The following is a 27,919-nucleotide window of genomic DNA, read 5'->3' as shown; positions in this document are numbered from 1 at the left end:
AGCCTGTTTCAAACCGTCCTTGCCGTGCACTTAACCACAGCTGCCATTTGCTATTCTTTTTGTAGGTCACTTGATGTCATCCTACAGGTGCTGAGTGACATTCAAAAGAGTTGACAATCATCCCAGTCAGTAGAAAGATTTTTTTGCCCTCTGCCACACTGTAATTTTGTTGTCCCCAATGTCTGCTGCTTGATCTTGTTTTTACGAACTGCCATCTTTGAAATTTTGAGGATGGAAGCAACCTGACGCTGTATCCCTCTGACAGTAAAGCCGGAATGTAATCCTTCTTTTTCCTCACTCAAAACTTTGCTTTTTAACTCGCTTGAAATGATGAATCGGTATTGTTGTATTCCAATTAAATTTATGATACTACTAGCACTGTTTTTGCTATCCAAACTGGTCCTACTGCAAGAGGATAGTGATGACCACAGCAGTGGTTTTTGCACTTTTCCTCGTTAAATAAGATTTGGTTCAGGTGATCACCTATTCAGTACCTCATTAAGTAACATGAGGTGTGCTTGCATTGGAATTCCAGCACAGACACTGGAATGAAGTGGCTGCAATACACAGAGATCCTGACTTCAGAAAAAATTGAAATGGTCTCCTAATTTTTTCCAGAGCTGTATATAATGCTGTAACACAACCTTGTGTTTGTCGTTTAACTCAGGTGTTATGTGAACATAGGTGTACTTCATGAGTAAGATTAGCTGAGTTGTTTATACACACACATTTCTTTGCATCTTGCACTTTTGGAAGCATGGTAACCTCAGTCTCCGTATCGACAAAAGTTTTAAAAGATGAACCCCACTAAAGTCCAGTCTATGGCATATATATATATATATATATATATATATATATATATATATATATATATATATATAGAGAGAGAGAGAGAGAGAGAGAGAGAGACTGGAATTTAGCAGGGTTCATCTTTTAAAACTTTTGTCGATACGGAGACTGAGGTTACCATGCTTCCAAAAGTGCAAAATGCAAAGAAATATTGTTGACTAGTTTGCTTAGTTATTTACCATCCTGGAATATATGTATGCATCTAGATATGACTTTATATTTTGTTTATGGCTTTAATGCAGTAGAACTTGATTACACCATAATACCATTAGCAATATCTCAGTACATTCATGTGCACATTATCAAGTTGGGAACAAATTTGGGAACAATGAGGACACTGAATCAACTCACATAAATGTAAGTGATTTGATGAGCTTATCATTTTCCAATGTTAGCAAGATGACAGAGAGCCATGAAGCTCATATCCAGAAGATGTAGTTCAGCCATCCTCCAAGCCTGTGTTGTCCTCCTGGTCTTCAGTGCTGTCCTCATCACTGTAAATCCCCTGTACTTTAGCACTGGATTTAGCAGGAACAGTGGTGCTTCTCTCCCTACTCTTGTCAAATTTTGTTTTTGTTGCTTCTGATTTTACTGAAAGAAAATAGGAGAAAATTGTTTCAGTATATTATCATAAAATGTGTTATTTTTTACGTATCTAAGTTTCATAATAGACACCCAATGGGTGGCCATACTGGAACAAGATCTGTATTCTAAATTACAATTTTATCTGTCTACATACTCTAATGCTTTTATGGCAGGTGTTCATCAATGTAAAGGATGTACAATCCCAAGTCCAAAAAAGTTGGGACACTATGTAAAACATAAATGAAAACAGAATGTGAAAGTTTACAAATCATGGAAATCCTATATTTCATTGAAAATAGTACAAAGAAAGCATATCAAATGTTGAAACTGAAAAATTTTATTGTTTTTTGAAAAATATGTACTCATTTTGAAACGTGTCAGCAACACGTTTCAGAAAAGTTGGGATGGGGGCAACAAAAGACTGAAAAAGTTGTGTAATGCTAAAAAATTAATTTGGCTAATTGGCAACATGATTGGGTTAAAAAAAAAAAAGAGTATCCCAGAGAGGCTGAGTCTCTCAGAAGTAAAGATGGGGAGGGGTTCACCACTCTGTGAAAGACTGCGTGGGGAAACAGTGCAACAATTTAAGAATAACGTTCCTCAATGTAAAATTGCAAAGAATTTGGGGCTCACATCATCTATGGTATATAATATAATTAAAAGATTTAGAGAATCTGGAGAAATCTCTGTATGCAAGAGACAAGGCTGAAAACTGACATTGGATGCCTGTGGCCTTCAGGCCCTCAGGTGACACTGCATTAACAGGGTTCCTACAGATATTTTATGTTGAATTTACTACCTTTTTACTACCTTTTTACTACCTTTTTACTACCTTCACAATTTTTTTTACTACCAGAGCGACAATTTGGATTTGGACATTTTCTCACAATTTAACAAGGTAATCTTTGAGTGTATGTGTTAGTCCAAGTGAATGTGCTACATATAAGTTAGTGACAACTCTACCCAAAGAGTTGGATTGATGAGACAAGGTAGAAAGAAAATCTGAACGTACCAGTAGTGTAACTCTTTCCCTTTGGACGCATAATAGAACCTCCCATTGCTAGGGCTACACATGGAGTAATGCATATTTGCATAAAAGAAAACAAACTTCCACATATAATTTATAATTTTATTGAACTGTGAAACTGTGGCCCATAACCTCTTGGTCGTCAGCTCGTCCATGCCCCAGGAATTGTGAGCCGAAGTATCTCGACTGTACACAACCATCCTCCAAAAACCGAACGTGGATGTCCATTTGTTTTTTCTTGGACGTTTGGTTCATGCTCTCGTCAAACATAATTACAAAAGGTCCGGAGTTAGTTATTGCCTCGACCAGGTGCCTCTTAAAATAAGGGGCAATGCCAAATTTAATCATGTATCTGGTTTTGTCACTGGCTAAAGCAAATGATTTGGCGATCTGGGAGTCCGGGAACATCCTCCGAAACAGATCTCCGATGCCTTCGTTAGAACTGAAGGAGTGGTGTTTCACCGCCAAATCCAAACACCACAGTACCTCAGCCTCAAGCGAGTTAGTGCCAGTTATGACCGTCTGATGTCCTGAAAGGCTGGTGGTAGCCATGGCGGTAGTATTACCAACGGTGGATTCAGGGTTTATCGGAGCTAGGCGAGATTGAGGGCGTTGTGACCGTAGTAGTCACAGAAGTGCCTCGGCAAAACAACGACAACGGTAGCTGTCTATTTCGTCCACGCATCCTTCCCTGGTGGATATTCGATTCCATGTGGTACCTAATAGCCTTCACTCCCATCCAGGTAATGCTAATAGTTTTCTTGCACACTATGCAAGAATTGCCATCTACCGCCTTTAGCCAGTCTTTAAAATCAGGTTCCTCCAGCCAGAGGTCTGAAAATTTGCATTTCCCCATTGTTTAATTCTCGTGCAGATGTCGCCAGTCGGGTCAACAGATAGATTCGACTAGAGCCGTATAAACAAAGTCAGTCTCGTACTAAACAATCTCTGGTATAAATTTATACTGGATTCGGCCGTTATTGGAATTCAATGCGCATGCGCCACCAACTCCTCAGGCCAAAAAAAAAAAAAAAAGTGTGTTTCCGGTTACCCGACCGACCCTAATCCGTACCACCCGACCCTAAACTTTTTTTTCCCAGTCGCGACTTTTACATATAACCCAACCGCGTGAACCGGAAGTTTTTGTCACTCACTGGGAAAATCAGGGCTTTCCACAAGCGCCGGCTGCCGGCCATACAGCCGACTACACAATTAAGTCCAGCCGGCTACTTTAGTGACTTATTTTTGTAGCCCACAGGCTCTAAATATTAATTTTCGATTTTAATAAAATTAAATGTTTATCTAACGGACTGACAATAATGTCAAACTGAACTGCACTCATTTAAGTTGTGATTCACGCTGTTTGTACCGATAATAACCACAAATTCCCCGCCGACTTCGTTGATCAGGGGAGAGTAACTAGGCCAATTTATGCTGACAACCCAGTCCTCGCAGACGGTGTCACAGATAGCGTCTGCGTAGCCCCCCCACCTTCGCAGACGCTCTGCACGCACCTCCCAAAAATTGTGACCACCGCAGAAGCCTCGCAGACAGCGTTGCAGACAAGAGGGCTCCGATTGGTCCACTCTACATCCGCTGTACACGCACTTCCGCTTCCCTACTTTCCCGGTTTGGTTTGTTTTCACGACCGGCATTTTTAAAAACACGAGCGAAGATGGAGCAGCACGAAGAGCGGTTGATCGAGGAAGTGAGGAAGTACGTACATCTATACGACTCCAGTTCTAGTCATTATAAGTAACCGGAGGATAAACACTCCACTAACCACACCCACCAACTACTCCTAGCGATTTCGCGACTTCACGCCCCCTTGCATTGTGACGGTGAATAACATCGCGCACGCCTTTTATACTCCCCGCTCAATGATAAATTACAACTGTCTGCGAAAAGCTATCTGCGAAAGCCTTGTCGCAAGAGCATGCAGAGCCCTTAAAGGTGGGGTACTAGATTTTGGAATAACGGTTCCCGAAAGCCATATTTTGAAAAGAAACAAGCCCGCCCTCGCCATGCTCCCACCCCCCGCGTCTCGTTAAGTTAAGGCCTCTGCATGCTCATGCGACAAGGCTTTCGCAGATAGCTTTTCGCAGACAGTTGTAATTTATTGTTGAGCAGGGATAATAGGCGTGCGCGATGTTATTCACCGGCACAACGCAAGGGGGCGTGAAGTCGCTAGGAGTAGTTGGTGGGTGTGGTTAGTGGAGTGTTTATCCTCCGGTTACTTATAATGACTAGAACTGGAGTCGTATAGATGTACGTACTTCCTCAATCAACCGCTCTTCATGCTGCTCCATCTTCGCTCGTGTTTTTAAAAATGCCGGTCATGAAAACAAACCAAACCGGGAAAGTAGGGAAGCGGAAGTGCGTGTACAGCGGATGTAGAGTGGACCAATCAGAGCCCTCTTGTCTGCGGCGCTGTCTGCGAGGCTTCTGCGGTGGTCACAATTTTTGGGAGGTGCGCGCAGAGCGTCTGCGAAGGTGGGGGGGCTACGCAGAGACTGCGGCGCCGTCTGCGAGGACTGGGTTGTCAGCATAAATTGGCCTTTAGAGTGTAGAGAGCTTGGAAAAATATCTCAAACTTTCTCATTTAAACTGTGTTTTCAGCCCCAATTTTCACTCCACACACATAATTTTCTCAAAAGTAGTAGCCACACTTGTCCTGATTCACACAATGTGTCTACCTACACGATAGGACTTGCAGTTTTTGAATGAGAAGCCTGAAAGTGAGGAGAGCACAGGCGCCCAGCCCCATTGACTTCCATTATAAACTTAGCAGAAAAGTCACTCGTTTTTAACTCGCTCTAGTGACCTTATTTCTTACACTACAGACAAAAAAACGTACATCAGTGTGTTCAGGAGATCCTTGTGGCGCTCACTGTGAAAGAATTTTGTGAATATCTCCTTCCGTTTTCATGTAAATCCCCGTTGTTTGGAGGGACCTATTTCTGTCTCTCCCTGCTCGCTCTCTGAAGGCCTCTGCATGCTCGTGTGACAAGGCTTTCGCAGATAGCTTTTCGCAGACAGTTGTAATTTATTGTTGAGCGGGGATAATAGGCCTGCGCGATGTTATTCACCGGCACAACGCAAGGGGGCGCGAAGTCGCTAGGAGTAGTTGGTGGGTGTGGTTAGTGGAGTGTTTATCCTCCGGTTACTTATAATGACTAGCACTTTTTTTTTATAATGACTAGAACTGGAGTCGTATAGATGTCCGTACTTCCTCAATCAACCGCTCTCCATGCTGCTCCATCTTCGCTCGTGTTTTTAAAAATGCCGGTCGTGAAAACAAAACAAACCGGGAAAGTAGGGAAGCGGAAGTGCGTGTACAGCGGATGTAGAGTGGACCAATCAGAGCCCTCTTGTCTGCGGCGCTGTCTGCGAGGCTTCTGCGGTGGTCACAATTTTTGGGAGGTGCGCGCAGAGCGTCTGCGAAGGTGGGGGGGCTACGCAGACACTGTCTGCGGCACTGTCTGCGAGGACTGGGTTGTCAGCATAAATTGGCCTTCACACATACACACACATAGAAGGGACGGGCTTCTCGCGGGCTTCAGTCTGATTGACGTGTCACTATCCAATCATTTTGAGGTGGTACCTCGATATGATTGGATGGCGTTTTTCCTTTATTTTACACTGTAGACTGGATTAAAATATTTCGTTTGGGGGTCAAACATTTCTATTGTACTGCTTGCAACATGGGTGTGAGGAGCTTTTCAAGCAATATGGTAAAAAATACTCCTGAAAAAAAACTCATACTCCACCTTTAACTCATCCGCAGCCCCGACATGCGGTGTGTGAGCGCGCACTCGGCAGAGGCAGTAGTGTGTCGGGGCCGGCGGAGGGAACAGAAGCACAGATAACGCTTATTTTGTCTTTCACCTAGAGACATGATTCAAACTTTAAAACGGAGACAAAATTCTCCTGTGTGGATCTGGCATTCAACTTTTTTGCTAGGCTCTATACTTTTTGATCAGTCACAGATCAAACACCATGAGCACATCTGGAGAAATTCAGACTTTATAATGGGTGTCTATTGCGTTACACACCAGTGGAGCTCAGGAGTTCAGAGTGGAGGCAGCTTGAAAAAAAAGCTCTCACATTCTCATTTAAACTGTTTTCTCAGCCACAATTTTCAGTCTACACACACAATTTTCTCAAAAGTTGTAGTCACACATTGTGTCTCCCTGAGCGATAGGATTTACAGTTTTTGAATGAGAAGCCTGAAAGTAAGGAGAGGACAGCCGCGCTCTCCCATAGACTCACATTATAAATGTGGCAGCGCTTTCACTGCAAAATCAGAAAAGTCACTTGTTTTTAACTCGCTCTAGTGTCCACATTTTTTACACTAGGGACAAAAAAATTACATTCATGTGTTCATGGGAGCCTTGTAGCGCTCAATGTGAAAATTTTGTGAATATCTCCTTCCGTTCCGTGTAAATCAGCGTTGTTCAAGGAGAGGGAACTCTGAGAAAAAGCGCTCTTTGCTTGTTATATTGTGTCTCTTCCCTGCACCGTTACCAAGGCGACGAGCTGCACTCAGGGAGCAGAGAGGGGCGGAGCTGCTCTCTCTCTCTCATGGTGTATTGAGCTGTTATATTTACAGAAAAATTCATGTTAAAAGGTGTCTCATGCTGCATCAGATTCATCAGAAGGTGGTAACTCAGGTGACCTGCAAAGAAATTCATTATATTTTGTGAAATTATTCCTGTCTAAATATAGGTTATGGCAGCCATCTTGAAAAAAAAATAAATAAAAAAAATGCCTGCCTACCGACCCTAGTTTTGAAATCTACGTAACCGGAAACACACTTTTTTTTTTTTGCCTCACTGCGGTCCTCCTCGATACATAAAAATAAATTCGCCCAAATGTAGTAATTTATGGATATTATGGCATGCAGGTTAATTAAACGAATTAGAAAACACATAGGCCCAGTTGGATGGGGGTCAAAAAAAATTTACTACCACGTCAGATTACGTTTACTACCTTTCACTACTTTTTACTGGCCATAATTTAGCCTATTTTAATTAACTACCTTTTACTACCTTTTAAAACCCCGCGGGAACCCTGATTAAAACATTGCATTAGTGTACATGACATGGGTAGTTTGTAGATCTGGGAAGGCAGCATTAATGCTGAATGATATATACATATTTCAGAGCAATATGCTGCCATCCAGACAAAATCTTTTTTTCAGGGAAAGCCTTCCTTCTTTCACCAAGACAATGACAAACCGCTTTCTGCACATATTAAAGCTGCACAGCTTTGTAGTAAAAGAGTCCAGGTGCTGAACTGGCCTGCCTGCAGTCCAGACCTGTCTCCCATTTAAAACATTTGGGGCATTATGAAGCACAAAATATGACAAAGGAGACCCTGAACGTTTGAGTAACTTAAATTGTATATCAGGCAAGAATGAGACAACATTTCTCTTTAAAAACTACAGCAACTGGTCTCCTCAGTTCCCAAACACTTACAGAGTGTTGTTAAAAGTAGAAGTGATGCAACACAGTGGTAAACATGCCCCTGTCCCAACTTTTTTGAAATGTGTTGCTGGCATCAAATTCAAAATAAGCATATATTTTTCAAAAAAAACAACATTTCTCATTTTCAAAATTTGATATGTTGTCTTTGTACTATTTTCAATGAAATATAGGGTTTCCATCATTTGAAAATTATCGCATTCTGTTTTTATTTACAGTTTTCACAGCGTCCCAACTTTTTTGGAATTGGGGTTGTAATAGGTCATGATCCTTGTAATGCATTTGTAGGGAAACTGCATTATTATTTGGTTTTCAGTAGTATCAACAAGAAAATCAAATATTGTGTTTGTGTTTAGTTGTGTTAGATTGTGTCCGTAGTTTTGCGTGGCAGAGAGGGAGGCGGGGCTTGTTGGCTGTGGACAGGGAGCAGTGATGTGTTGAACCAACAGATAGTGCATGATTTTTCCCAGCTGTGGGTGATTCTTGGCAGCTGAAATATGTGTGTTTTCTTTTCAGTAGATGTTGCAAGCCAGAGCAAGATGGAGCTGATGGAATCAACACAACATACAATGTTGCCAAAACCCAGGAAGTAGGTAACAGATGCTGCCAGAGAAACATCCCCACTCAGTGAGATAACTTAGTCCTCCAACAAAAGTAACATCAGGCCCTCCTCAACCTGTGCCATGAACAATAGTGATTTGAAACCATTGCTAAGAACTTGGCCAAGGACCTCAATATGCTGCTGCAACCAATTGCTCCTTGAGCTGCAGATCCTCCACATGTGGCCATGACACTCATAAAGATGTCCCCCACAAACAATCCAAAAAGCCTCTATAGAGTTCATCAAGTGTAAGGCAGCTGCTGGGGATGGCATATGCCGCCTCCCTGCCTCCCAGTGCCACTGACTGACTTCCCAGGGCATTTTCTTGACTTCTCTCTCCCCTTTATTCTGCAGAATTTTCAGTAGCTACTGTTAGCCAGGGAGAGACAGAGCTAACAGAGTTGACAACCAAGTGCAATTAACATTTTCTCATGTGCCCAAATGAACTGCACCAAGGGGGCAAACACACCAGGGCTAGACTCAAGCAGACTAAATACTGTATATGTGAAAGTACCTTCAATGCCTTATTGGTTAATCATAGTCTGTATTGGATTTTGACCTGAATCAATCTAGACATTTTCTTAAAATGACAGAGATAATCCCATTATATGTAAAAGAATGAATTAAAATTGTTTAAATAATTGCATTGCATAGATTGCAGAAACCGCTTTAATTCCATTCCAGTTTTGATTAAGTACTGACCAAAGTTACTGACAAATAGACTGGTCTCCAATATTTAAGAAATACTGCAGCCTGGGCCTTATATAATGGAAGGTCTTCTTGCTCATGTCAGCACAGACAACCAGGACATACTGTAATGGTTCTTTTCTACAGAATCAGCAGCTAAGAACTAGCCACCTAATGTGATTTTTTTTTAGTGCATTATATAAATTCAGACTTGTCCTACTTATACTATATCATAAAATTTCAAATGGAACATGTAACTATATTATAAAAAGTAGTATTAGATGGCTTTCTGAGTCAGTATGTTCATACCCATATATTCATACCCATAACTGAATTAACTTTGAGTGGTTTTAACACTGCTGCGGGTGGGAGTGGGTGTTCAAAAAATAAACTGTGGGTTCCAGGATTTAGCTAGCACTAACCAGAAGGATGCTCACAGCTCCACCTGCACATGCAGCACTCTCTTGGCTACTAATTAGGAGATAGACAAGGGGGATGGCAGTTTAACAAATAGGATGCACTGTGGTCAATTTACTAACATGGTCATGCCCCTCAAATATCCTGCCTACTGAATGTCATAATGGACATGTCATAGCAATATTGGGCTTTCAATTACATCTTTGAAATTTAATTTTTCTGAGGTAGAATGATTGTAGAACATTCATCTTCAACAATAATAATAATAATAACATTGGCGGCACGGTGGTGTAGTGGTTAGCGCTGTCGCCTCACAGCAAGAAGGTCCGGGTTCGATCCCCGTGGCCGGCGAGGGCTTTTCTGTGCGGAGTTTGCATGTTCTCCCCGTGTCCGCGTGGGTTTCCTCCGGGTGCTCCGGTTTCCCCCACAGTCCAAAGACATGCAGGTTAGGTTAACTGGTGACTCTAAATTGACCGTAGGTGTGAGTGTGAATAGTTGTCTGTGTCTATGTGTCAGCCCTGTGATGACCTGGCGACTTGTCCAGGGTGTACCCCGCCTTTCGCCCGTAGTCAGCTGGGATAGGCTCCAGCTTGCCTGCAACCCTGTAGAAGGATAAAGCGGCTAGAGATAATGAGATGAGAGATGAGATAATAACATTAAAAAAGCAAAAATTTGATGCACAAATTTATTTTGAGTTTTCTGAAATCAACACAGGGTCAAAATTATACATCCTTGATAAAAAAAAATCTATATACACCCATTTAGATTATTACATCAGTGGTGTTGAAAATTCTAAAATGCCTTTTAACTCATCAAGGCCTCTTAACTTTCTGTTAGTGATGGTGGCTTCTCTGTGCCAACATAAAAAGGGCTTGTTTGCCAACATTCATTGGATTAACCAACACAAAGTACAATGGGAAAGACCAAGGAGCTCAGTATAGATCTGAGAAAGAGGATCATAGATTTACACAACTGAAGAATGTCTCTTCAAGCCATTTCTAAACAACTGCAGATTCAAAGATCATCAGTTCAAACAACTGTTTATAATTACAAGTTATTGGGAAGTGTAGCCACTTTGCCAAGCCACTTTGCTGGAAGTAGACCTAAACTGTTACCCTTAGCTGAGAGGAAATTGCTTTGAATGGTCAGGTACAACCCAGGAACTACCAGGGCACAGGCCTGCCATGAATTACATAGATGCTGCTGGAACACCGTCCACACTCAAGCGAATTCATTGTCATCCAAGTAAGAAGCTCCTACTTCAAAATTGACACCTTCAAGCTCAACTAAAGTTTGCAGCTGGCCACATGGACAAAGGAAAAGCCTTTTGAAGGAAAGTTTTATGGTCAGATGAGACAAAGATTGAGTTACTTGGCCACAATGACCAGAGATACAGAAGAACACTATACCAACTGTTAAGCATGGTGGCAGCAGCATCATGCTCTGGAGCTGTTTTGCTGCTAACAGAACTGATGCATTGCACAAAGTGGATGGAATAATGAAGAAGGAGGGCTATCTTAAAATTCTTCAGCATAACCTCAAACCATCAGAAACTTGGACATAACTGGGAGTTCCAACAGAACAGTAACCCCAAACACACATTAAAGCTGGTTGTGGAATGGATAAAGCATACATTAAGGTCTTGTTGAACATTAAGCTTAAAAGAAGTTCTGGCCTTAACACTATTGAAAATGTGTTTAAAAGTTGGCTCAGTACCAGGAAACAAATATTTAATTGAAATCTACCAATTCTGCCAAGAAGAGAGTGGTCAAATATCCAACTACAATCCAGACAGAAGCTTGTTGATGACTACCAAAAGTATCTGGTCTAGTGAAACTTGCTAAAGAACATTTAACCAAATATTTGATGTGCTGTATGTATATTTTTACCCTGGATGTATAATTTTGACTCTGTATTGATTTCAGATAACCCAAAATAAATTACAAGTTGTGCACCAAATTCTTGTTTGTTTGTTTGTTTGTTTGTTTGTTTGTTTGTTTGTTTGTTTGTTTGTTTGTTTGTTTTAATTATTAAAGATGTATGTGATACAACCATTCTTCCCCAGAAAAAGAACAGGGGTGGGTTTCCCAATAATGTTGCACTTTAGGGCTAAAGAGTTCATTACTTAAGATGCTCTTAAGTAATGAAACTTGTCTCTGTACGTGGTTTTCCCGAACTCACTTGTAACAAGGTCTCTTAAAAGCAACTTGGCTAAAAGCATCTTTACAATGTGCGTCCTCAATATAGGCATTAGTATTTGATAAACACATTTGTACTGTAGTTGCTAATTGCATCAGTAGTTGCTAAATCCAGTTGATGAGGTCACATAGCGTTCATTTTTAACCAAAAATCAATTAAATATAAAGTGCTTAAAATACGTTAATATATTGTATCATTGTTAAATTTATATGTACGGTATATGTATTAATTATGTGGGAATTAATCATCTCATCTCATTATCTCTAGCCGCTTTATCCTGTTCTACAGGGTCGCAGGCAAGCTGGAGCCTATCCCAGCTGACTATGGGCAAGAGGCGGGGTACACCGTGGACAAGTCACCAGATCATCACAGGGCTGACACATAGACACAAACGACCATTCACACTCACATCCACACCTACGGTCAATTTAGAGCTACCAATTAGCCTAACCTGCATGTCTTTGGACTGTGGGGGAAACTGGAGTACCTGGAGAAAACCCACGCAAATACGGGGAGAACATGCAAATTCCCCACAGAAAGGCCCCCGTCAGCCAGTGAGCTTGAACCCGGTAAACTTGCATATATTTGATATTCATTACACCGAAAGTAAAATATTTCAAGCCATTTTTGTTTGAATTTTGATGATTATGGCTTGTAATGCATGAAAATCAGAAATCCAGTATCTCAAATTATTAGAATACTTCTTAAGATCAATCAAAAAGGATTTACAATACAGAAATGTCCAACTTCTGAAAAGTATGCTCATCTATGTACTCAGTACTTGATTGGGGCTCCTTTACCTTGAATTACAGCATCAATGCAGTGTGGCATGGAGGCGATCAGCCTTTGGCACTGCTGAGGTGTTATTGAAGCCCAGGTTGCTTTGATAGCGATCTTGAGCTCATCTGTATTTTCGGGCCGACTGTTTCTCATCTTCCTCTTGACAATGCCCCATAGATTCTCTATGGGGTTCAGGTCAGGCAAGTTGGCTGGTCAATTAAGCACAGTAATATCAGGGTCACCAAACCATTTGGTAGTAGTTTTGGCACTGTGGGCAGGTGCTAAGACCTGATGGAAAAGGAAATCGGCATTTCCATAAAACTCGTCAGCAGATGGAAGTATGAAGTGCTCTAAAATATCCTGGTAGACAGCTGCGTTGACTTTGGACATGATGGAACACAGTGGACCAACACCAGCAGATAACATAGAACTCCAAATCATCACAGAATGCAGAAACTTCACAACTTCAAACACCTTGAATTCTGTGCTTCTCCACTCTTCCTCCAGACTCCAGGACCTTAATTTCCAAATTAAATGCAAAATTTACTTTCATCTGAAAAGAGGACTTTGGACCACTGAGCAACAGCCCAGGTTTTTCTCTCCTTAGTCCAGTTAAGACGCTTCTGACGTTGTCTCTTGTTCAGGAGTGGTTTGATATTAGGAATAATAATAATAATAATAAGTTGCATTTATATAGCGCCTTTCTCAAACTTAAGGTCACTTTACATAAGTCAAACAGATCAACACAAAAAAAATGTGACAGTTGTAGCCCCTTTCCTGAAGATGTCTGTGCATGGTGGCACTTGATGCACGGACACCAGCCTCAGTCCACTCCTTGTGAAGCTCTCCCAAATTCTTGAACTTTCCTTGACAATCCTCGGTCAGCTGCGGTCATCCCTGTTGCTTGTGCACCTTTTACAGCCAACCTTTTCAGCAATTATCTTCTATGGCTTACCCTCCTTGTGAAGGGTGTTGATGATCTTCTTCTGGACAGCTGTCAAGTCAGCAGTCTTCCCTATGATTGTGGTTGTGTGTACTGAAGTAGACCAAGAGATACATGTTATTTATACTGTTTTACTCAAACTTGAAATGAAATATTCTCATATTTTGAGATTTTTTTTTGTGCTGTAAGCCATAATTATCAAAATTACAATAGAAAAATGCTTGGTGGCATGGAAGTGCAGTGGTTAGCAAGAAGGCTCCAGGTTTGAACCTCACAGCTGACAGGGGCCTTTCTGTGTGGAGTTTGCATGTGCTCCCTCTGTCTGTGTGGGTTTCCTCTGGGTGCTCCGGTTTCCTTCCAGTTCAAAGACATGTAGATTCAGTAAAATACCCAGACACTGGGGCTGCACAAGCTAGTGCATACTTCGTGCCTGTCCCAAGCCTGGATACATTGGGGAGGGTTGTGTCATGAAGGGCTTCTGATGTAACACCAAATCAAATATGCGGAACAGGGGTGGGTTTCCCAAAAGCCTTTTAAGGCTAAGAACATCTTTAACTGCCTCTTAAGATCCATTGTTATGCTTTCGTGGTTTTCCCAAAAAACACTGTATCCAAAGTAGTACTTTAGTTCGGTCTTAACTTATGATAGAGCTGGATAACTCTTTCACAACAAAGAGTGTCTCACTGGTAGCTGAATACACAGAAGGCACATGCGCCTCTGAGGGATTCTTCTAATCAATGGGTGGAATCTGGTGTTGAATATGCTGTCTGTGTTAAATTTGTTGTCTTGTACACTGCAAGTACATCGAGTTAATTATTAAATAAATACACGCAAAACATTATGAATATATTTCAATATGTTATGGAATTAGGTATGGATATCATAATGTCACACTGATATCACCACATTTTAATCAAATTTAAGTCCATTAGGTAAGTGATTATCTAATTTAATGTCATAAATGAGACAAATTTCTGCACCTGTCTCACACACACACACACACACACACACACACACACACACACACACACACACACACACACACACACACACAGGCCTAGTTTTGCCCATTTAAGGACATCTGCTCCTGATGGTGCCACTCCCTTTGGTCTTCTAGGTCTTGGAACAACTAGAGCCACTCCTTCTCAATTTTGAGCAGCTCTCAGCTACACTGACATTCTCAGCCAGCTGTACTTGGGCTGGCTGCAGACTGGGAAGCAGTCAGCCAAGAGGGTCCAGGGGATGAGGAGGCAGTGGGTCCATGGGGGGTGGGGAGGCACTGCGGTATGGGGAGGTGATGGGATAGGTACTGTACTTCCTTTATACGCCAAATACCACTCAGCTGCATGCTGATTTATAATGGACATTAAGCTCTTGATTGGGTAACAATGACCTCATCGACTGGATTTAGAAACTACTAGTGCTTTAGCAACTACAGAAAGAATGTCTGTAGCAACTACTAATGCCTTTCACAAGGATGCACACTGAAAGAAGCTCTTAGCAGCACTGCTCTTACGAGTTCTTCTTCTGAGTGAGTTTGGGAAAACCACATACAGAAACAATATTCATTGCTTAAGAGCATCTTGAAACTCACTTTTTAGCCCTGAAGTGCAATGTTATTGGGAAACCCACCCCAGAACTGCTGTGGCAACCCCTAACAGCAGCAGCCAAAAGAACAAGAAGAAAATAGAAAAATGCTTGAAATGTTTTAGCTTACATGTAATGAGTCCAGAATATCTTAAATTTTTACTTTCTTCACTATATATGTGCGTGTGTGTGTGTGTATATATATATATATATATATATATATATATATATATATATATACACAGTGGTGCTTGAAAGTTTGTGAACCCTTTAGAATTTTCTATATTTCAACATAAATATGACCTATAACATCATCAGATTTTCACACAAGTCCTAAAAGTAGATAAAGAGAACCCAGTTAAACAAATGAGACAAACATATTATATTTGGTCATTTATTTATTGAGGAAAATGATCCAATATTACATATCTGTGAGTGGCAAAAGTATGTGAGCCTTTGCTTTCAGTATCTGGTGTGACCCCCTTGTGCAGCAATAACTGCAACTAAACGTTTGCGGTAACTGTTGATCAGTCCTGCACACTGGCTTGGAGGAATTTTAGCCCATTCCTCCGTACAGAACAGCTTCAACTCTGGGATGTTGGTGGGTTTCCGCACATGAACTGCTCACTTCAGGTCCTTCCACAGCATTTCGATTGGATTAAGGGCAGGACTTTGACTTGGCCATTCCAAAACATTAACTTTATTCTTCTTTAACTATTCTTTGGTAGAATGACTTGTGTGCTTAGGGTCGTTGTCTTGCTGCATGACCCACCTTCTCTTGAGATTCAGTTCATGGACAGATGTCCTGACATTTTCCTTTAGAATTCGCTGGTATAATTCAGAATTCATTGTTCCATCAATGATGGCAAGCCATCCTGGCCCAGATGCAGCAAAACAGGCCCAAACCATGATACTACCACCACCATGTTTCACAGATGGGATAAGGTTCTTGTGCTAGAATGCAGTGTTTTCCTTTCTCCAAACATAACATTTCTCATTTAAACCAAAAAGTTCTATTTTGGTCTCATCCATCGACAAAACACTTTCCAATAACCTTCTGGCTTGTCCACGTGATCTTTAGCAAACTGAAGATGAGCAGCAATGTTCTTTTTGGAGAGCAGTGGCTTTCTCCTTGCAACCCTGCCATGCACATCATTTGTTGTTCAGTGTTCTCCTGATGGTGGACTCATGAACATTAACATTAGCCAATGTGAGCGAGGCCTTCAGTTGCTTAGAAGTTACCCTGGGGTCCTTTGTGACTTCGCCGACTATCACACGCCTTGCTCTTGGAGTGATCTTTGTTGGTCGACCACTCCTGGGGAGGGTAACAATGGTCTTGATTTTCCTCCATTTGTACACAATCTGTCTGACTGTGGATTGGTGGAGTCCAAACTCTTTAGAGATGCTTTTGTAACCTTTTCCAGCCTGATGAGCATCAACAATGCTTTTTCTGAGGTCCTCAGAAATCTCCTTTGTTCGTGCCGTGACACACTTCCACAAACATGTGTTGTGAAGATCAGATTTTGATAGATTCCTGTTCTTTAAATAAAACAGGGTGCCCACTCACGCCTGATTGTCATCCCATTGATTGACAACACCGGACTCTAATTTCACCTTCAAATTACCTGCTAAAAGAGGTTCACATACTTTTGCCACTCACAGATATGTAATATTGGATCATTTTCCTCACTATATAAATGACCAAGTATAATATTTTTGTCTCATTTGTTTAAATGGGTTCTCTTTATCTACTTTTAGGACTTGTGTGAAAATCTGATGATGTTTTAGGTCATATTTATGCAGAAATATAGAAAATTCTAAAGGGTTCACAAACTTTCAAGCGCCACTGTGTATATATATATATATATATATATATATATATATATATATATAGAGAGAGAGAGAGAGAGAGAGAGAGAGAGAGAGTCATCCACTTTAAGTTCATTTAAGTAAATTTAATCTTACTCTCTAGGTTTAAATGCTTGCCACACACTGCCTCACTGCCTCCAACAGCATCAGTATCCTCTTGATTGATTTCTACTATCCGTTGCCTTGCGCTCTCAAAGACCGACTTCAGCACAATGGAATCCTCAAAGATCTGAAACAATAGTACACATACTTAGTTTCACAGTCATTCTGGTTTTAATACTATAAGAACTTTTAGCAGAATTTGTAATTGTTATAACACTGTGCATAGTGGTTATAATAGTGGTTATAAAGTACATTAAGAATTATTTGAAAAAAAACACTTGTGAGAAGTCGATCTTCAAATTTGTTAATGCACTCATTCGAAACTGCACCTTGAAGTAGCCTAAAAGAATGTTTAATTCCCTTCTTTGGCTATATAAATATTTAATTCACAAATTTAAACGTACTTGAATACCATAAACTTTAGTTTGTTTACATCTTCATATTGTTACCAATTTTACTAAATAAATAACTGAAATATGGCCTGTTTTATTCCATTAAGATGTGAGAAAATTTGCTTTTCACATTCAACATTTCATGGTAAATTTGATTGGGTCAGATTTGCTTGGGCCAAGAATAGGCATCTGAGGCACACCTGAGATCCCTCCAGGTTGTAAGTCTGAGCATTGTGGCACATCTGTATGATATCTTTCTCCAAATCTGCAATGCACCTGTATTTGTGGTTACGTACTCGTTCCTAAACACAAAAAAAAGATAATTTTCTAGTAACACATGCAACAAATACATATGATTTCTTTGTTAAAATTATAGTAAAATATTTGGCTAGTTCCTTTTAGATATTACAACCCCGATTCCAAAAAGTTGGGACAAAGTACAAATTGTAAATAAAAACGGAATGCAATGATGTGGAAGTTTCAAAATTCCATATGTTATTCAGAATAGAACATAGATGACATATCAAATGTTCAAACTGAGAAAATGTATAATTTAAAGAGAAAAATTAGGTGATTTTAAATTTCATGACAAAAACACATCTCAAAAAAGTTGGGACAAGGCCATGTTTCCCACTGTGAGACATCCCCTTTTCTCTTTACAACAGTCTGTAAACGTCTGGGGACTGAGGAGACAAGTTGCTCAAGTTTAGGGATAGGAATGTTAACCCATTCTTGTCTAATGTAGGATTCTAGTTGCTCAACTGTCTTAGGTCTTTTTTGTCGTATCTTCCGTTTAATGATGCGCCAAATGTTTTGTATGGGTGAAAGATCTGGATTGCAGGCTGGCCAGTTCAGTACCCGGACCCTATTTCTACGCAGCCATGATGCTGTAATTGATGCAGTATGTGGTTTGGCATTGTCATATTGGAAAATGCAAGGTCTTCCCTGAAAGAGATGTCATCTGGATGGGAGCATATGTTGCTCTAGAACCTGGATATACCTTTCAGCATTGATGGTGTCTTTCCAGATGTGTAAGCTGCCCATGCCACATGCACTAATGCAACCCCATACCATCAGAGATGCAGGCTTCTGAACTGAGCGCTGATAACAACTTGGGTCATCCTTCTCCTCTTTAGTCCGAATGACACGGCATCCCTGATTTCCATAAAGAACTTCAAATTTTGATGCGTCTGACCACAGAATAGTCTTCCACTTTGCCACCGTCCATTTTAAATGAGCCTTGGCGCAGAGAAGACGTCTGTGCTTCTGGATCATGTTTAGATACGGCTTCTTCTTTGAACTATAGAGTTTTAGCTGGCAAAGGCAGATGGCACGGTGAATTGTGTTCACAGATAATGTTCTCTGGAAATATTCCTGAGCCCATTTTGTGATTTCCAATACAGAAGCATGCCTGTATGTGATGCAGTGCCGTCTAAGGGCCCAAAGATCACGGGCATCCAGTATGGTTTTCCGGCCTTGACCCTTACGCACAGAGATTCTTCCAGAGTCTCTGAATCTTTTGATGATATTATGCACTGGAGATGATATGTTCAAACTCTTTGCAATTTTACACTGTCGAACTCCTTTCTGATATTGCTCCACTATTTGTCGGCACAGAATTAGGGGGATTGGTGATCCTCTTCCCATCTTTATTTCTGAGAGCCGCTGCCACTCCAAGATGATCTTTTTATACCCAGTCATGTTAATGACCTATTGCCAATTGACCTAATGAGTTGCAATTTGGTCCTCCAGCTGTTCCTTTTTTGTACCTTTAACTTTTCCAGCCTCTTATTGTCCCTGTCCCAACTTTTTTAAGATGTGTTGCTGTCATGAAATTTCAAATGAGCCAATATTTGGCATGAAATTTCAAAATGTCTCACTTTCGACATTTGATATGTTGTCTATGTTCTATTGTGAATACAATATCAGTTTTTGAGATTTGTAAATTATTGCATTCCGTTTTTATTTACAATTTGTACTTTGTCCCAACTTTTTTGGAATCGGGGTTGTATATAGTCAACACCTGAAACATGAATTCTCTTGAATGAAAGAGAGAATAGGCCTCAATGATTTTGGATCTATGGATAGACTGTATAAATTGTTGTATTTTGACATTATTTAATATTTGTGTCACAATTTATTCGTTTGTCTTTGTCGAGCAGCACATATCTCAAGTTTGTCTTCATAGAGTGCCTTGTATAAATATTCCTCCCTTTTTTTTTTGGGGGGGGGCACTATAGTTTGCATAGTTGCTGTGAAAATCTGAAATTAGTAACCAGTTGCCATCAGAAGTCACATACTTTAATTCCATTCAATTAATTGTCACATTACCTCAATATAAATACATAAATACACCTGTCCCTGGAAGGCCCCAGAGTTTGTTAGAGAACATATATAAACAAACAGCATCATGAAGATGAAGAAGCTATAAAACAAATCCAGGACAAAGTTGAAAAGTTAATTTAACTATAGCAATTATAGCCTGGAATCTTTACGGAAGATTATCAATTTAAAAAAGCCATTATGAAAAAAAAACATACAAAATACTGTTTGGTAAGTTTAGCAAATGTGGAAAAAAGTTTCTCTGGTTTCATGAGATCAAAATTTTTGGCCTTTCCACTACATTTGGTAAAATGTGACTCATCACCAAAGGACACCATCTCTATGGTGGAATATGGTGAAGGTAGCATCGTGTGGACACATGGGTTCTTTAATTGCAGGGACTGGGAAACTGGTCAGGGTTGAGGACAAGATGGATGGATCCAGATATAGGGCAATCCTGGAAGAAAATTTTTTCAAGTCTGCAAGTCCTGAGACTGGGATGGAGGTTCACTTACTAATAGGACAACAAGTCTAAGTATACTGCCAAAGCTACATTGGAGTAGGCCATATCTCAGGTCCATGACTAATTTTCATACCCTCAAACAAACTTTGCATTTGTAATGGATATTTTTTTAGAAGGATCTCTATACTTCATGAATGTTATGTTTGTAAAAATTGCTGATGACATTCAACATAAGTATAAAATATTTCACACTAACATTCTTTACCAGTCTAACCATAAACCATTCTTCTCTCTTTCACGTGAAAACAGTCATACTATATAAAGCCTTCATATCACCTCATGACTTTTGACACAAGCCTGATAAATCAGCCAGCATTGCTTTATGAATTATTTACGCAATGCTTATGAATGTGTTACAAAGGGAAACCAAAAGGTACAAGCTGATTATATATTCTCCTAAACATCTACTACCATGAATTGTTGACATTGATAATTATTTCACATGTTAGTCAATGACAGTCACTTGACATATTGTTGACAGTCTATATATAGTGTCTTGCAAAAGTATTCATCCCCCTTGGTGTTTGTCCTGTTTTGTTGCATTACAAGATGGAATAAAATAGATTTTTGGAGGGTTAGCACCATTTTATTTACACAACATGCCTACCATTTTAAAGGTGCAAATTGCTTTATTGTGACACAAACAATAATTAAGATGAAAAAACAAAAATCTGGAGTGTGCATAGGTATTCACCCCCTTTCGTATGAAACTGCTAAATAAGAGCTGGTCCAACCAATTCACTTCATTAGTTGATTAAGAGCCACCTGTGTGCAATCAAAGTGTCACATGATCTGTCACATGATGTCTGTATAAATCAATCTGTTCTGGAAGGACCCTGACTCTACAACACTACTAAGCAAGCAACATGAGAACCAAGGAGCACTCCAAAGAGGTCAGAGATAAAGGTGTGGAGAAGTATAGATCAGGGTTGGGTTATAAAAAAATATCCCAAAGTTTGAATATCCCACGGAGCACCATTATAACAAAATGGAAAGAATATGACACCACTACAAACCTGACAAGAGAAGGCCGCCCACCAAAACTCAGAGACCAGGCAAGGAGGGCATTAATCAGAGATGCAAAATAGACACCAAAGACAACAGTGAAGGAGCTATAAAGATCCACAGTGGGGATGGGAGTATCTGTGCATAAAACCACTTTAAGCTGTACACTCCACAGAGTGGGGCTTTATGGAAAAGTGGCCATAAAAAAGCCATTGCTTAAAGAAAAAAATAAGAAAACATATTTGGAGTTTGCCCAACAGCATGTGGCAGACTCCCCAAACACATGGAAGAAGATCCTCTGGTCAAATGAGACTAAAATTGATCTTTTTGGCCATCATGGGAAATGACATGTGTGGCACAAACCCAACACCCTGAGAACACCATTCTTACAGTGAAGCATGGTGGTGGCAGCATCAAGCTGTGGATGTTTTTCATCTGCAGGGACAGGAAAGCTGGTCAGAACTGAAGGAAAGTTGGATGGCACTAAATACAGGGCAGTTCTGGAGGAAAACCTGTTTGAGTCAACCAGAGGTTTCAGACTGGAACAAAGGTTCACATTCCAGCAGGACAATCACCCTAAACATATTGCTAAAGCTACACTGGAGAGGTTTAAAGGGAAACATTTAAATGTCTTGGAATGGCCTAATCAAAGCCCAGACCTCAATCCAATTGAGAATCTGTGGCATAACTTGAAGATTGCTGTACACCAACACAACCCATCTAACTTGAAGGAGTTGAAGCAGTTTTGCCTTAAGGAATGGGCAAAAATCCCAGTGGCTAGATGTGCTAAGCTCATAGAGACATACCCCAAGAGATTTGCAGCTGTAATTGCAGCAAAAGGTGGCTCTACAAAGTATTGGCCTTTTTTTTGGGGGGGGGGTTGAATACCTATGCACACTCCATTTCTGGCCTGTTGTTGCGACAAAACAGGACAAACACGAAGTAAATACTTTTGCAAGATACTGTCTGATTTGTTTTACTCCAGAATGTAATTCTACAGTCCAGTCCAGTTTTACAGCTTGCAGTGCAGTTTGAGAGACATGTTGAATCTATACCATATTTAAGCTGTTTTTATGGCTCATATACTGTAGAACACTGTAACCTCACCCACACTAAAACTACAGTCATTTCTGTCTTTTTTGATTGGAGTACAACATTTGCATCAAATAGGACAGGTTTCCATTTACCCGGATCCTCCGGAAGTCCACAGGCTTGCGAATAAGCTCGTAGTATTCTGGTACCTCTTTCCTAGATGGCAGCTGAACAAAACCTTTACTGATCTGGCGACCCAACCTGTATGACAGTAATTAATTAACTGTAGGATACTACCATTATATAACAATATGTCACAAGAAAAGCTGTTTTTTAAAAAATAACAATAATATATACATTTAAATTTCACTGAAATTGTCACATGGTGTTCCTGGAGCCTGTAAAATAAAAATGGATCAATGTGTTACAATAAATAAACAAATAGTACATAGCAGTACATTTTGGGATCTATTTTCATGATCATGGCACGTGTACAAATATAAGGCATAAGACTGGTGCATTTTCTGTCACTAGATTTCATGTAAATATTTTAGTGGCATGGGAACTTGGATACAAGTGCACACATTTAAATGTCATTTAAATATCATAAATATCACAAGCCCATTCATGTTGTTTGACGATATTAATAATGACACAGCCTCAAACAAAGTCAAAAGGTTATGAAACTTGACTTATGCTAGAGATTACTATCTTGTAAATTTTTCGAGTAACATCATAATAGGCAATTGATCATTGACAGACTTAAATAACTTAAAACAAACTAACTATGTACACCAATTTACAACACCACCTCAATTTGGTACCTTAAGACTTCAATTTATTAACTCATAGCTACATTGTACAAGTTGTACACGCAAGTAACTGTCAGAGCATGATATAAAAAAAATTAGCTGTTAAGTAATTATATGGGATGGAAGCGATATTGTTAAATTAAACCAACTGCCATGATTATGATAATTATTACTAGGGCTATTCATGTAGCAATACACTGGCGAAATACAATGTCTGGCCAAAAAGAAGTCACTGTTTAGATTTAAGTAAGCAAATACTTCAAGGAAAATGGCTTTTTTTTTTTTAAACCTGGGCCCTATTTTCCCATCTCTTGGGGTCCAAATATTTACAAATAGGCACAAAATATTTGAAACCCGTCCAGTATCAAGTTACAAAACGAGAAGTCATGCAGAATTTGTGAAGAAGTCTATTTCCAAAGTAATGTCCAAATATTTAGCTGATTATGACAATATGAATGAGTGTCTGACAACATGGAAAAGATCCCTTTTGTAAACATCAGAAGACAGCCCCCATGCAATATTCAACTACAGGCACTGAATGGAGTGCTTGGTCAGAGACTGGAAGAAGAGAAAGTTAAAACAATAACTGTAGAAACAGTCATTTTCTCCAGTTTATTCACAGTTATTGAGGTAAACAGACACAGATGTATCTCTATAGGGATCCTTTCCATGTTGTCAAACATTTATAATAACATTATGAGCATGTTAGTGGCAAAAACAAGTGGTTTATTTTGACGTGGATGATTTCCCTGTAGAATTACATTGTATAGCCATTTTGTGGTTGCCAGTTACAGAGTTCTATCCCAGTGCTAGACTGATTTCAACCATTTTTGTCCCTAGTATATATATGGACCTAAAGAGATGGGAAAATAGGGCCTGGGTTAAAAAGCATGGAGTTTTCCATTAGGAGTGCTTGATTGGATAATTACTGCAGTGATTAGTATGTTTCAGCTGGCAACGATTCGTTTAAATCTATCCAGTGCAATGAGTAGCTTCTCGTTTCTTAAACGTTGTATCATGTCTTAAATGATGGTCATGGAAAAGATGTTACTGTGCTTCAGAATTGTCAAATTATTGGCCTGCATCAAATAAACTTCTAAGGAGATTGTTGAAATTGCTGGAATCGGGTTAAGAACTGTCCAACGCATTATTAAAACCTGGAAAGTCAGTGAAAGTAATGAAAGTAAGAGCATTTCCATATGCACAATGCAACAAGAACTCAAAGGATTAGGACTAAACAGCTGTGTGGCAAGAAGAAAACTACTTGTTAGTGAGGCTAATTGGAAGAAAAGTCCCCCCTTCAGCAGTTTGACTGTGAAAACTGTGTCAAATTATATTCAATGTTATGTAAGCTAATTAGACAGAAAATAGAATATTGTCACCCTATGTGTAATAGCATACCAAGCAACATAGTAACACAGCCTAACAAACACAAGTGTTATACTAGACAATTCATTATATGCATAATATTATACAGCCCCAAGTCAGAAAAAGGCGGGACAGTCGAAATGTTGAAACTGAAATTAAAACTGAAAACGATTTGTAAATAATATTTGGTTTGTATTGCACTTGAAACAGTGCAACAGCACATTATTTGATGGTTACCTCATGAATTTTATTGGTTTTTCAAAATAAACACATTTCAATTCTGATTCTTGCAACACATTTCAAAGAAATGTTGGCATGGTAAAGCATTTACCACTTTATAATGTTGCCATTCTAATTTATTATCTGGGGTTGCTTCAATTAGTCAGGTCTAGGTTCAGCAACACTATGTGGCAACAAAATGAAGTCAGCTGATGACTTGAATGCACTGAATGACCAAATGTCAAATTCTCACTCCTTTTATCAAACTAACTGAATGCTCACAGATCACTGCAAATATGTAGCTCTGATCTCATTACAAACAAACCCTGACAGTGAAATCGCCTACCTGTGATGGGGAAGGGTGACATAAATAGTAAACATCCACAACACCAGGTTCTAATGGGACAAGACTTGAGGTCAGGAAAATATTGTTTATCCCTGTGGTACGCTAAGACTGGGTTTCAGGAGGCAGTGACTCATGCACATTTTTGGACCAAAATTGGATCTAATATCCCACTATGTCTATGATTCTTAAATGCCACACAACTTTAGTTTCCAGAACAAAAGACAGTTAAAATGCACAGGGGTTATTATTATTATTATTATTATTATTATTATTATTATTATTATTATTATTAACTGAATATGTCTTTGTGGTAGCTTCATTACTACTTACGTGTCTTTGTAGTTGATGACCATGTCAACAAGAGTGTTCATTTGCTTGGTAAGTTTTGGGGGATTTGGTGGGAGTTTTTCAGCTGGGGGTCGACCACGCCGTTTTTTGACTTTCTCAACAATTTCCTGCCCAGTTTCAGAGGTCTGGTTGCCCTGGTGGTCACTTTTTCGTTTCTTCAAACTGCTTTCTTCCTCCATATCCTCAGACACTCCTTTTAGAACAGCCTGAGACTGCAGAAACAATCCATGGGAATGATGAAGAATGAATGGGGGTCAGGGTTTGCTGTAGGGTCAATCACAATAATAAGATAAATTAAATGTAAATATTTTTATGTATTCATACATAATTTAAAACTACTACACTACTAGTCTTACTGTTTGTTTGTTTGTTTGTTTGTTTGTTTGTTTTTAGCCATTATAATTGTGATCAAAGAGCAAATGCAAAAAGATAACAGTGTTGCATATTATCAGTTTGTTCATCACCATTGGTGTAAGTGGTGAGGAATTTGAGTTTGAATACATTATCAATAGGTGTGCCTGATATATTTGTGGTAGAAATATAAGGATTTAAAATGCACATTAAGACAGGAAACATATGGTAGCTGGGTTAGAAGCCTATTGACCTTGTGTATATTCAAAATATCAGTTCAGGACAGGACTCAGAATCATATTATTGTAGGATTGTACTTGTGCTAATAGGCATCCCAACAGGCGGTGAAATTTTGGACCATAGAGGGTTTGAAAACGTCACTGTGCCAGTGGATTTCAAACCTCACACAACCTGCTGTGGCGCTCCACCCACATCAGTGCAGACATGTTCATTTCAACTAGTTGAAAACAGAAAAAAATGCTTATGCCCCACCAAATTATCAACATACTCATGTATACCATGAAGTTAAAATAGAGCCCTTATATTTCAAAAGAATTACATCAAATCCCCTTCTTTCCCACTACTTTCACTTTTAGTTATTATTTCAGATTTGATTATTCACAAATATTATGTAATGGAAATTGAAAAAGCTGGTGTTTGTATTGAAAAATAGATTAACGGGCTTGCAGTTATTGCACCGTTTGTTTATCTAAAATGGTGAGAAATTAGAAGTGTGATATTTACCAAAATTGACCACAGCCTGCTAGTTAATAGTTAATATAAAAAGCTGTCATATTTCCTTGTGCTTCCCATTTTTTCTTACATGGCTACAGGAGGAGGGGAATATCTGTGTGTGTGTGTGTGTGTGTGTGTGTGTGTGTGTGTGTGTGTGTGTGTGTGTCGAGACTGTGTTCTACACAAAGGCAATTAAAGTGCAGTGATATGCATGCCGCAGCCCTGTTCTGCTGGCAGAGAGAAACAGGAGAATGGAGAAAATATGAATTCTGAATAAGCTGCTCTGCAGGCAGCGCCAGCTATTGATGTCTAAGTAACACTCACACCAAATATAAATATCAAACAAACACACACACACACACACACACACACATGGAAAATATTTACTCTCCCCAGGGGACCATGGTTCTGGCGGCCTAATAATCAGAGGAATTATAATGGAATGCAGACATGCATATGTGTTTGCACACACACACACACACACACACACACACACACACACACACACACACACACACACACACACACACGTTTGCACAAAAACAGAAACTGAACATATGTACACCAAAGGAGGACTCATTTAGAGAGGCTGTGACAAAAACATATAGCAATGTGTCCAGATAAGTGTGCATATGTCTATGTGTGTACGGTATGCATCTGTGTGCCTGCTCCTCCTGCCTGCATGCATACATGCGCTGTGCTGTCCTTGTAACCTCTAGAAGAAGAAAAAAATGCCAGGATCTGCACAACACCCAATTCGTCTGGCCAATGCTCCCCAGTTATCAGACACAGCTCACACCTACACATGCTACTCTCTCTCTCTCTCTCTCTCTCTCTCTCTCTCTCTCTCTCTCTCTCTCTTTCTCTCTTGCTCTCTCTCTCTCTCTCTCCCCATTTGTATGACCGTGTGCTGAAATCTGGCATGATGACATGCTCTGAGGATGGAGAGCAAGCAAGAAAGTGTGAGAAAGAGAGAAAGGAAGGAGTTTTTTTTTTACCTGGCTGTGGTCTCCAGGCTGCCGCTTGTCTGCAGGCGAGAGAATTAGCAACCCAGCATTGCAGCGTGCACTCAGTCTCTTCATCAGCTGATCATTCAGAACACACTGGCAGAGAGGGGGGCGAAAAAGCGCCCAGCTGTTTATACACAAATCAATTGACGTGGGGCTGATGAGCAAGAGAGAGAGAGAGAGAGAAAGGGAGAGGGAGTGAGGGGAGAGAAAGATAACTGCCGTGAAGTATCTTTTTCTTTCTGGTTGTCCCTGTGGAAAGGCCTGGATCTTGGTTTCCTCTCTGTTTCCCCCCTCTCTCTCTCTCTCCCTCTCTCTCTCTCTCAC

General features: G+C 39.9%; 1 protein-coding gene across 3 annotated transcripts; it reads right to left on the bottom strand.

Moving 5' to 3' along the window:
• Positions 1–949: 949 nt before the first annotated feature.
• Positions 950–27,919, bottom strand: LOC132876164 (probable global transcription activator SNF2L2). 3 transcript variants are annotated; one of them, XM_060913466.1, is made up of 6 exons: positions 27,584–27,919; positions 25,482–25,711; positions 22,562–22,667; positions 17,725–17,826; positions 17,127–17,259; positions 950–1,440 (listed from the first exon to the last, which is right to left on the bottom strand). In XM_060913466.1, the coding sequence occupies exons 1-6, from the start codon at positions 27,665–27,667 to the stop codon at positions 1,289–1,291; spliced, it is 807 nt and encodes a 268-aa protein (XP_060769449.1). In that variant the 5' UTR covers positions 27,668–27,919; the 3' UTR covers positions 950–1,288. The 3 variants fall into 3 exon arrangements, with proteins under 3 accessions (XP_060769449.1, XP_060769451.1, XP_060769450.1); XM_060913468.1 differs by having other exon boundaries at positions 25,482–25,763; positions 27,584–27,674; XM_060913467.1 differs by lacking the exon at positions 950–1,440 and adding an exon at positions 13,825–13,928.

Source organism: Neoarius graeffei, chromosome 28 (assembly GCF_027579695.1).
Source record: "Neoarius graeffei isolate fNeoGra1 chromosome 28, fNeoGra1.pri, whole genome shotgun sequence".
In the NCBI taxonomy this organism is placed as follows: domain Eukaryota; kingdom Metazoa; phylum Chordata; class Actinopteri; order Siluriformes; family Ariidae; genus Neoarius; species Neoarius graeffei.
The sequence above is the reverse complement of the archived record's forward strand: the minus strand, read 5'-3'. Positions and strand labels throughout refer to the sequence as shown.